General features: G+C 38.1%; 1 protein-coding gene across 1 annotated transcript in view; it reads right to left on the reverse strand.

Annotated features, from left to right (window-relative positions):
* Nucleotides 1–206: 206 nt before the first annotated feature.
* Nucleotides 207–11,982, reverse strand: part of EPSTI1 (epithelial stromal interaction 1) — a 95,465-nt gene continuing 83,689 nt past the window's right edge. The window contains exons 10-12 of the mRNA XM_050951016.1: nucleotides 9,232–9,337; nucleotides 3,077–3,121; nucleotides 207–771 (exon numbers count right to left, since the gene is read on the reverse strand). Coding sequence (XP_050806973.1) covers nucleotides 3,101–3,121; nucleotides 9,232–9,337 — 127 coding nt within the window. The 3' untranslated portion in view covers nucleotides 207–771; nucleotides 3,077–3,100. The remainder of the gene's footprint in view (nucleotides 772–3,076; nucleotides 3,122–9,231; nucleotides 9,338–11,982) is intronic.

The following is an 11,982-nucleotide window of genomic DNA, read 5'->3' on the forward strand; positions in this document are numbered from 1 at the left end:
CAATGGCACCTTACTGAAATAGTGATATCACAACAGGTCAGTTCCATTAGAATGGGAGGGAGGAAGAGCAAAAGAAGTCAATGAAGCAATCCAACATGCAATTTTCCCCATGGAAGTTAGAGAAAATTGAAGAAAAATAAGCACAGTGAAAAAAGTCAGTATGTTATAGCACAGAAAACTCTCCATAAATTAAATCACATTGAAAGTATTTTTCAAAGTTTTATTATCATACATTTTGTACTCGTTTAAAAACATTTAAAAAGTAAAATATTCAGTTTACTGCACACAGTAATATTTCAATTTTTTTCTTTAAACCTCAGCAGATAACCACCAAGCAAAAATGAACAGACTGCCTCTTTCCCTTCCCCCACCACAAGCCTCTGCAAGCTGTCAGTTTTTTTGGCTAATTATATAGGAGAGAGCAGGTTATTCCTGCAGATTCCATAGTCATGGAAGCTACAAGCATGTCTCTTTCATGAGATCCTGCTATAATTGCCTCCTGAAAAATAAATTACAAAAAATATATAATGAAACCTTTTTCACTGTCATTAAAGATTAAAGATGACTTTGATAATTAACTGCCTCAAATATGCGTGAATAATGACAGAAATCAGTCACTGAAGATTGCTCACGGAAGTGGGCCTGAAGTTGAAGTCAGGGTAAAAAGCACAGTGAGGCTCAACAAGATAACGTTATAAAAGGAAGCATCCCTGGAGCTTTTTCAAGGTCAGGTGGTCAAGGCCAGAGAAAAGTACATATTCCACCAACATCCTGTAATAAAGAAAAAAACAGAATTCAAGTTACCTTATGCAGCAAAACAAAAATATAATAATAAAAAAAAAAAAGTCATACAGCTACAGGATTGAGTCCATTGGAAAACAAACAGTGTTTCCCCTTGGACATGTTTTATTTTGTAATTTATAAGGTTTTCATTTTCTATCTTATTATAAATTTGACTCACAAAATGTTTTAATTTTCTGCAGAAACATGAATAGCTCTTTAAACAATATATTAATGTAGCAGTCTGGGATGTGTTCTCATATCAATAGTAAAATAAGGCTCACAAGAAAGTATACCGGGATCATGGTTATGTACATTATGTATCAGATATTGTAGGGACTGTGACAAAAATTAGTGAGTTACAATTAACTCAGCTCATCTAGCTACATAAGGGTTTAAAACAAAACAACAAAAAACCCCTAAAAGTATTGTGCTCTGAAAAGTGACGGTAAAATGGAACTTTCTTCCATAGACATACTGTTTGTGTCCATTTACAGCCATATATGCCTACTTCACCAACCAGAGTAAGGTTTTACTGCCATTTACTCCTCTTAGCCAATGCACAGACAATACAGCAGGGGGAGCCCATTTTATAGTGGCTCATGTACAGGGGTGGCTCTTGGCATTTTGCCGCCCCAAGCATGCCAGGAAAGCTGCCTTCGCTGGTCATGCCTGCGGGAGGTCCGCCGAAGCCGCGGGACCAGCAGACCCTCCGCAGGCAATCAGCCAAAGGACAGAGAACCCAGGCTGACTTTCAGGTTTCAGGTTATGTTTGCTGAGCTGGCACTTAACTTGCCTGCCTCTAACCTCCCGCTCCTCCCGACATGCGCACACTCAACTTGTAAGATGAGCAGATTTGATATGGAAATCATGAAAAGATAATCAATGTAGAGCACTGAAATATTTTTATGAATTCACTCTTCAGAATACATCCATGTTAAAAAAAATTCATTCTAAAATTAACTGTTTAAATTAATGAAAAAAAAATAAAGAACCACTAGGGGGGTTTGTCCCATAGGGGACACAGAGCAATGAAAGGGAACATTTAAAAACAAAGTAATCCCACAAAATTTTAAACAAAACAGTGTGTTTGTTTTTAAGTCTCTGCACACACATTCTAGCACTTGGAATAGGGCTCAGAATATCATCTCTTCAAAGCCAGAGCTATGAAAGACATCAATACTGGGGCATCAGATACCCCAGACCTCATATTTTAAGATTCCAGGAGTCCTAGTTCTGCAAAGCCTTCAATTCTCTTCCTTGGGGACTGTGAATTAGCAGGGAAGAAAATCTAAAGAAAATCCTTTCCTTTCTAAAATACAATAGTTTATTTCTATGTTGCATCCTTCAAACAGTATCACGGAGAGAGGTATAATAGAGACTAACACTTTAGAGATTTAAGGATTTGCAGAACTAAGTGTGGCAATTTGTACAACCAGGAGGAAAAAAGCAATAGACTGAGATGAAAAGAAGATAAACAGACGCAATAAAGAAGAAAATGCCACTTTAAAACGAAGGACCTGATTCCCACATCACCTCCACCAGTTTTAGGACAATGAACTCCATTGACTTCTGTGGTGTCCCTTTTAATTTACACGGGTGTATGTGGGAGGATTAGGGCTAAAACATTTTAGAAACTTTATCCATAAATGGAAGAATAGGTAGCATACATATAGATACACAACTTGCATTTCATTTACGGTACTTCACCACTCCATGTTTTCAAAAACCTACCCTAGCCAATGTCCATGACTGTGTACCAGGAAACAGGTTTTCTGAAGTGAGAACTAGTCAGTACTGGTCAATGGTGTAGTTGCACTGATGTAGCTATACTGATGCTAGCGTAGATGTGACGCTCCAGTTTAAACTCTTAGTGGTGCAGCTTACCTTGGGTTGAAATATTATACATAAAACACAATGATGCAAATTCTGCAGTTGGTTACAGCCAGCTGGTCTCATACACTTCAGTGGAGTTGTATAGATCAGATCTGGCCCTCAGTTACACATGTACAACTCTACTATGTGAATGAGACCACATGGCTATAGCTGAATTCAGAATATGTGTCTTTGTATTTTATATATATATATATATATATATATATATATATATATATAAATACAATCACAGCTATATTATGCAACTGTGTAGACTAAAGGTAATCATTTACATGCTTAACACAAATCACCTCTTGTTGTGACATTTAATTACACCTTCTAATAATTTAGTTTTCAGTTTAAAAAATGATTTTGACATTTGCATAACACTTAGACAACTAATATAGTTTATTATTCTTACCTTTTTTTCAGTTGTATTATTCTTTTATTCAAAATACCTTGAGTGCTAGACAAGAAAGAAAGGTACCTGTGTTAATACAGTATAAATACATATGCACAGAAATATTTACTAAAAAGGAAAAATTATTAAATATATAATTAGGGAGAAAATTTCAAAGGCACATATGGGATTGGGTAATAAAATGACAGTAAAAAAAATAAGCAAATATTGACTCTCTTTAATATGAACAACAGGATGGGTTGCGTGGGTTCACTGAATCAAGTCAACATAGGTATTGTTCTGAATGTTTTTTGAGATATCTGGAACACTCACCATTATAGTGCTGTACTTCAAAGGTGTTTTTTCTGGATGTGATGCTGACAGTCCTGGGGCCAGCTCATGCAAAGGTCCCAAGGCCTTAACTCAGGGTTTCTCAAAACAGGGGTCGCCAGTTGTGTCAGGAAAGACCCTGATAGGCCAGGCTGGTGTGTTTACCTGCCCCGTCCGCAGGTCTGGCCGATCGCAGCTCCCACTGGCCATGGATCGCAGCTCTGGGACAATGAGGGCTGCTGGAAGCGCTTTGGTCCGGACTCCGCTTCCAGTGACACCTGTTTGAGAAACCCTGCCTTAACTGAATACTGACAAATCCGTAGCTGGAAACCAGTCTGGCTCACTTCTGTGTTGGTATTGTTAAAACAGGTATTGGAGTTATAAAAATGTGTTCAATATTTAGACTTTATTAAATGCTTGTAGGATGCTTCATGTAATAATCTCACTTATAACATCTGTACTCCATGTTATAAAGTTATATTGAGTGTTTGCATTGTAAGCATCTATAACTGTAACTCAGAGGAAAGAAGCACGACCTAATATAAAATGCTGGCTTCCTACAGAAGGTGTTAGATCCTTCCCCCAAGAAGGTCCATTGCAACCAGATGAGCCATTGTGAAACAAAAGACAAAGACTTCATTAATTGTATTCCTGTCCCCACCCCCACATGAAGAGGAGACCTGTGCATGAACTCATCCCATCATCTTGAACTCTGAGAGGAAGTGAATAAAAATTCTTGATGAGAAGAAACTGGGTCTCTATGCTGCATGGAGAATGGAGAGTGCAAAATTTCTAAGCATAAGCAAAGGATCCCCAGCAGCTCAGTCTGGGCTGGCCCTAGTGGACACAAAGCTTGCATATTACAGCAGCTTCTATTACCTTTTGGAACCAAAAAACTATAACTCATTGGTGTGTGTGCATATGGTTACTTGCTTTTTCTTAGTTAATAAATCTTTCATTATTTTATTATAGGATTGACTACAAGCGCTGTCTTTAGTGTAAAATCTAAAGTGCAACTGACCTGGGATAAGTGACTAGTCCTTTGGAATTGGGAGTAGCTAGAATATTGTTATGATTTTTGGTGTAAGTGACCATTTATCAAAAAGGCAAGCTTGCCTGAGTGGATAGATTGGAGTACCCAAAGGAACTGTCTATGACTCCATGTTAAGGCAGTTGTAGTGCAAGAGGAGTTCACACTTGATGCTTGGTTATTGAAATCTAAGTTCAGAACTCTCAACCAATTTTGGATGTGTGCCCTGCTTAACCATCTGCCATGAAGTTGGTAGTCATGCCCTTGAGCCGCTCCAAACAGCGTTACACAGGAGCCCTAACTTTTTCCTTTGAAAATAACATTATTCAAGACAAATTTCTTTACCTCAGATCAGATAGCACATATTTACATATGCTAATTGATCACTCTTCAGATAATCATTAAACTCAGCTGCAACCACTCAGGATGCACTCAATAAGCCCCCTATCTGTACTGCTGTTTTTGCTGTAAAAGTGGTTTTAAACATCCATTTCTTTCATACTTCCACCTGAAGGGTTCAACATTAAACACATATCTTAATTAACTAAGTCAGGGGTAGGCAACCTATGGCATGCGTGCCAAAGGCAGCACGTGAGCTGATTTTCAGTGGCACTCACACTACGTGGGTCCTAGCCACTGGTCTAGGGGGCTCTGCATTTTAATTTAATTTTAAATGACGCTTCTTAAACATTTACTTAATTACTTTACATACAACAATAGTTTAGTTATATATTATAGATGTATAGAAAGAGACCTTTAAAAACATTAAAATGTATTACTGGCATGCGAAACCTTAAATTAGAGTGAATAAATGAAGACTTGGCACACCACTTATGAAAGGTTGATGACTTCTGATCTAAGTTGTGCCCCATCCAATGAATACCAGCCAGGCAAAACCGTTAGCAGTAAACAATTTTTTTTCAACACAGTAATTTCTATACTGGATTGGATTCATTGTCCTGCCAGTCCAGTATACAATCTCCCTGTGGTTGGAAAGCAAAATTGGTTTGGATTCCCAAGTGTTCACGAGTGTAATATGTGCAATAAAAATCCTCGTGTAAATGTAGTCTTCCACATGTGATTAGGCTGTTCATTACTGGACCACATTGATTTGTCATGTGAGACTACATTCCTTAACCAGGACTATTTCTTTAGTATTCAACAATAAGCTTTATGGCATGTTTCATCCCTTGAAAAATTAGCAGGAGCAAACACCACATGGTGGCTATTGAATAAGACTCCGAAAGAATCATTCCAATACAACATGCTACAAAATTACACTGACATTGTCAGTCTCATTCATTTAGACAGTTGCTTTTCCAGTAGATTCTTGTTCTACGTATTGGAGGAGTACAGAATGTGGTTTATCATCTCAGTGCACCTATGCCTTCAGTGTATGAGCTTTCCCCTCCCTATCAGTATTCATACTTGAATTGTGCATCACCAAAAGGAGGAGAGTCAGCATCCAAAAAGCATTCCTCATTCTTATGCATGACACACAGTGTAATGGAGACATGAAATGAGACAGTACTATCTTAGGTAGCTTTCTAGGTCCCAAGTTTACTGTAGCTCTGTAAGGTTTCAACATGGCAGCTTATATTTTGTTAAAAGAAAAGAAGACTACATAAATTTCAGCAGTTTACCATGTGATTTCTCTCTATGAACAGGATAAAGGAAAGGTCCATGGAGGGCTCTTGCTTTTCACAGAAAAAAAAAAGAGCTCTATTAAGGGACTTGCAACGTATTAGTACTTTGCCTCTATAAATCCCTCAGTTCTTTAAGTATGGGTAAAAATTCAGCTGAACTGCATATAAAGATGTGCAAAATATTTGAAGTTGTTCTTTTCATAAAGACAGAAGTAAAGTGTATTTGTATTAAGCCAGGTACACCATTTAGATCCATTATTAGTGTCAAAATAGTTGAGATAATTTATCCACAATTTAAACCTTGGGCTTTAATGCTTTGTGAAATTATAAACCATACTGAGCTGACAGCTGTTATGTTTTCCAGAAAGAATGGTTTACAATGGTTGCCAATGTATTAACTGGAGCCTTCTTCAAGATCTTCTCTTTTAGCCTGTGATGAACCCTACATCCCAAGGGAGCATCAGCTTGCAGAGAGCAGTCTGGTATTAATTTGTTTTCCATTTTTAAAAAAAATCCACAACATTTGTCTCCCACAACCAAGCAAGGAGGTAAAAGCACTTGGTAAACGAGCTGATACGAAGCTGCATTTTGCTGGAAAGCTTTATACTTTGTTCTTTAAAAGTGTACTGAGTATATGGTTAACATACCAGTGTTCAATTTAGATCTTTTGCTGATAAGTGGATTATGGTGGCTGAAAACCTTAGATGGGGTATCATCTGACAGATTTTTATTTATTTCTTTATTTATTAAAAACACACGACACTAAAATCCTCACTACTTCATGGAATCTGATCTGTTCCAATGCAAAATATTTGCTCTTCAGAACTATGTTAAGAACTACATTGCTGGCAGGTAGCTGTATCCAAAGAAGGGATGAATTCTCAGATTCAGGAAATCATCCCATTTGTCCCTTCAATTTGATGGTAGAATATCATGGAACATTTGAGACCTCTCTCCTTCTGGAGGAGACACTGATGATTTTTTTCTCTATACTTAATTTAAACCAATTTTGAGTATTAAAGATTTGCATAAACCACAATTTGACCCAATTTTTTTCATTGCTTTTTTGCCTCCCCACATTACATCAAACTCAAACAAATACACCTTTAAAATAAAGCTGTCAACCTTGAATACTGGAGTGCAGACTATATACTCCGTTCTCTTCAAAATTGGATAGCAGGATTCACACCCTCCAATGAGGAATTTACCATCTCAGACCCTGATCTTGAAAAGATTTTTGCATGTGCTTGACTTTATGCACTCTATGTAGTAATGCAATTGACTTTAATGGGACAACTCATATATCCTTAAATTTAAAGCACATATTTAAGTCTGTGTAGGATCAGAGTCTAAAGTTTCAATCCTGCAAGTGGTGGCCTCTCCCAATCCTGGTTTTTGCTTGTAGTCCTCCAGGCTTCCCTCCCCATCGATTTTATTTTTTTAAGTTGCCACTTTAAATTCTCTCCCATGATGCATCATTGCATTTATTTATTTTTTTTTACTCTTCCTTGTTTTATTTACTCTTCCCTTCTTTTTGCTGTAATTTATAGTTGGGAACAGAAAGCCATTCTTTGTCATTTTTACCCAGTAGAAGGCAGGCTATTGCAGCTTGGGGTTTTATTTACATGGTGGCCTCTAAAGTAGGGTTATTGCTACCTCTCTGTATTGTGGCTTTGTTTAGCTTGTTCTTATAAAAAGAAGCAAGGATAAACACAATAGCATGCTGCATACAGCTATAATAGATTATTAAGTGATCTATACATAGATTGAAACTATTTACGTTTTGTAACAGAATCATGTATTGTGTAGGGTAGCACATTATGGTGATTGGCTCTGATGGCAACGTTCTGCTCTCACTGAAGTCATTGTGAAAATTCTCAGCAATTGGGCAGACAGACTTCTTGCAGTTAGGACCCTGGATTAGAATTCAGAAGATCTGGGTTCAGGTCCTGGCTTGGAAAACAGGTTTCTGTAGTACCTTGAAAAAAAATACATTCAGTCTGTGTCTCTGTTCCTTCATCTGCAAAGTGCGGATTGTCATACTTTCTCTCTCTGGCCCTTTGTCAATCTTATCTACTGAGACCCCTCCCCAAAGAGCTAAACATCTGTCTCTTTCTGTGTCGCTGGTGGGTTCAACTGGCCTGGGGTTTCTTAGCACAACTATGACATGGATAGTTTCAATGAGGATGGCCCTTATATGGCAAAGATTTCAATCTATGGTTAACCTTAACGCATTCATAGTCCCATTGATATCATGGGATTGCTCACATGTATAAATGTTAAACATGTATACAGGTCTTTGTAGGACTGGGCTATGTGCTGGAAACAGACACATCAGAAGACAATCACCATGGTTACTCAAAGTTGCTGTTTAATCATTTAAGCTAACATTGGTTTTTGTTACATTTGCCAGTTCACTTAACCCTGTGTGTCTTTCTGCAATGTTTAATCCCTTTGCAAGATTTCCTCTTCAGCAGATTATCCTTTTAACAATTTCATTTGCCTTAATGGGCAATTTCTGCTGTGGTTCATTTAAATATAAGGGACTAGTACAAAATATTTTTGAATCACTCGATGCCATTATGCAGACTGTAGTCACATTAATAAAAAATGAATGCGTGAATTCAGTTTAGTATCTAATATTGTATATTTAATGGATTACAGCAAAATTCCATGATTTTTTTCTTCAAAGAAGCCATGCAGAAGGTTTCATATTTAAATTGGATACACTGTCTTTCTTGTCACAATTTTATGGGGAAAAATGAACAGCTGTATCCTTGATGTGCTATTTTTTCCCCTTCCAGAATGTATTAAAAAATGTTTACAACGTTTCCAAGCCTCTTTCATTTAGAGTCTTTCGAAAATCTCTTTAAAACTTCATTTATTTTTGTTCTAAACTTAGGGAAGCAGTGATAACATCTTGCATTCAAGGCAATCTAGTTCTGCAGTAAAGGCAGCTGTCATTTTTTATTTTGATAAGACTGCTTATATCAGGATTTTTTCTCAGAAGCTATTGTAGAATTTATAGTAATCATCCTGGCAGACTGCCCATCAGACTAAGTAGAACACTAAAAGAATAACATCTGGGGAGTAGGTAGCTACATTAAAAACAAAAAAAACGTAATTGATTTCAACTGTGGAGTTTTAAAAAAGATGCGTTTGTTACTCACCCAGCTATCACCGCCAAAACGATCCATATTTTCAAAATGTCCAGATTGGTGAATGCTGCTTGGTTGACTTTTGTTTTGTAATTGGTCCAGAAAAGCATTATTTACCCTTAAAAACCAAGGGAAAAAATATTAATAGCAGCAGCTTGTTAAGAGGTTGATAGACTTTGAAATTCAATATTATATGAATTCTGTGAATGACTTTTGGTACTTAAAGTCATCCATGAATCCTTTTGCTTAGTTAAAACAAGGGCTGTTGAAAATTGCAGTTAATTCATGTGATTAACAAAAATTAATCGCAATTAAAAAAATCTATCATGATTAAATTACACTGTTAAAACAATAGAATACCAATTGAAATTTAATATTTTGGATGTTTTTCTACATGTTCAAATATATTGATTTCAGTTACAACACAGAATACAAAGCGTACAGTGCTCACTTAATATTTTTTATTACAAATACTTGCACTGTAAAAAATGATAAGAAATTGTATGAAGTGAATTGAAAAAGTACAAGTACTGTAGTGCAATCTCTTTATCGTGAAAAAGATAAAAGTGCAGCTTATAAATTTACTTTGTTACATAACTGCACTCAAAAAACAAAACAATGTCAAATTTTAGAACCTACAAGTCCACTCAGTCCTACTTCTTGTTTAGCCAATTGCTAAGAGAAACATTTACGCAAGATAATGCTGCCCACTTCTTAATTACAATGTCACTTGAAAGTGAGAAGAGGTTAGCACTGTTGTAGCAGACATCGCAAGACATTTATATGCCAGATGTGCTAAAGATTCATATGTCCTTTCGTGCTTCAACCACCATTCCAGAGGACATGCGTCCATGCTGATGACACTTGTTAAAAAAAAGGAATGCATTAACTAAAATTTGTTACTGAACTCCTTGAGGGAGAATTGTACATCTCCTGCTCTGTTTCACCTGCATTCTTAGAGGGGAGGAAAGGAAAGTGATCAGGAACAGTCAACATGGATTCACCAAGGTCAACGTCATGCCAGACTAAACCTAATTGATGTCTATGAGCAGATAACTGGGTCTGTGGATGAGGGGAAAGCAGGGGATGTGTTATTCCTTGACTTTAGCAAAGCTTCAATACCGTCTCCCACAGTAGTCTTGCCAGCAAGTTAAAGAAGTATGCGCTGGATGAATGGACTATAAGGTGGACAGAAAGCTGTCTAGATTGTCAGGCTCAATGGGTATTGATCAATGGCGCCATGTCTAAGTGGCAGCCAGTTTCAAGAGGAGTGCCCCAAGGGTTTGGTCCTGGGGCCGTTTTGTTCAATATCTTCATTAATGATCTGGAGGATGGCATGGACTGCACTCTCAGCAAGTTTGCAGATGATACTAAACTTGGAGAAGTGGTAGATACGCTGGAGGGTAGGGATAGGGATACAGGGGGACCTAGACAAATTAGAGGACTGGGCCAAAAGAAACCTGATGAGGTTCAACAAGGACAGTGCAGAGTCCTGCACTTAGGACGGAAGAATCCCATTCACTGTTACAGACTAGGGACCGAATGGCTAGGAAGCAGCTCTGCAGAAAAGGACCTAGGGGTTACAGTGGATGAGAAGCTAGATATGAGTCAAGTGTGCCCTTGTTGCCAAGAAGGCTAACGGCATTTGAGGCTGTATAAGTAGAGGCATTACCAGCAGATCAAGGGACATGATCATTCCCCTCTATTCGACATTGGTGAGGCCTCATCTGGAGTAGTGTGTCCCCAGTTTGGGGCCCCCCACTACAAGAAGGATGTGGAAAAATTGGAAAGAGTCCAGCGGAGGACAACAAAAATGATTAGGGGGCTGGAGCACATGACTTATGAGGAGAGGCTGAGGGAACCGGGATTGTTTAGTCTGCAGAAGAGAAGAATGAGGGGGGATTTCATAGCTGCTTTCAACTACCTGAAAGGGGGTTCCCAAGTGGATGGATCTAGACTGTTCTCCGTGGTGGCAGATGACAGAACAAGGAGTAATGTTCTCAAGTTGCAGTGGGGGAGGTTTAGGCTGGATATTAGGAAAAACATTTTCACTAGGAGGGTGGTGAAGCACTGGAATGGGTTACCTAGGGAGGTGGTGGAATCTCCATCATTAGAGGTTTTTAAGGTCAGTCTTGACAAAGTCCTGGCTGGGGATGATTTAGTTGGGAATTGATCCTGCTTTGAGCAGGAGGTTGGACTAGATGACCTCCTGACGTCCCTTCCAACCCTGATATTCTATGATTCTGCCATATTGCATGTTATAGCTGTCTCAGGATGATGACCCAGCACATGTTGTTCATTTAAGAACACTTTCACAGCAGATTTCACAAAACGCAAAAAGGTATCAGTGGGAGATTTCTAAAGCTAGATATATCCCTAGAACCAGGATTTAAGAATCTGAAGTGCCTTCCAAAATCTGAGAGGCATGAGGTGTGAAGCATGCTTTCAGAAGTCTGAAAAGAGCAACACTCTGATGTGGAAACTACAGAACCTGAACCATCAGAAAAGAAACATCAACCTTCTGCTGGTGGCATCTGACCAGATGATGAAAATGAACATGTGTTGGTCTGCACCGCTTTGGATCATTTTTGAGCTGAAACCTTCATCAGCATGGATGCATGTCCTCTGGAATGGTGATTGAAACGCTAAAGATTCATATGTCCCTTCGTGCATCTGTCACATAAATATCTTGCGACATTGGCTACAACAGTGCCATGAGAACAACCCTCTCCCTTCACTTTCAGGTGACATTCTGAACAAGAA

The sequence above is a fragment of the Gopherus flavomarginatus genome, chromosome 1, assembly GCF_025201925.1.
Source record: "Gopherus flavomarginatus isolate rGopFla2 chromosome 1, rGopFla2.mat.asm, whole genome shotgun sequence".
NCBI classification, from domain to species: Eukaryota; Metazoa; Chordata; order Testudines; family Testudinidae; genus Gopherus; species Gopherus flavomarginatus.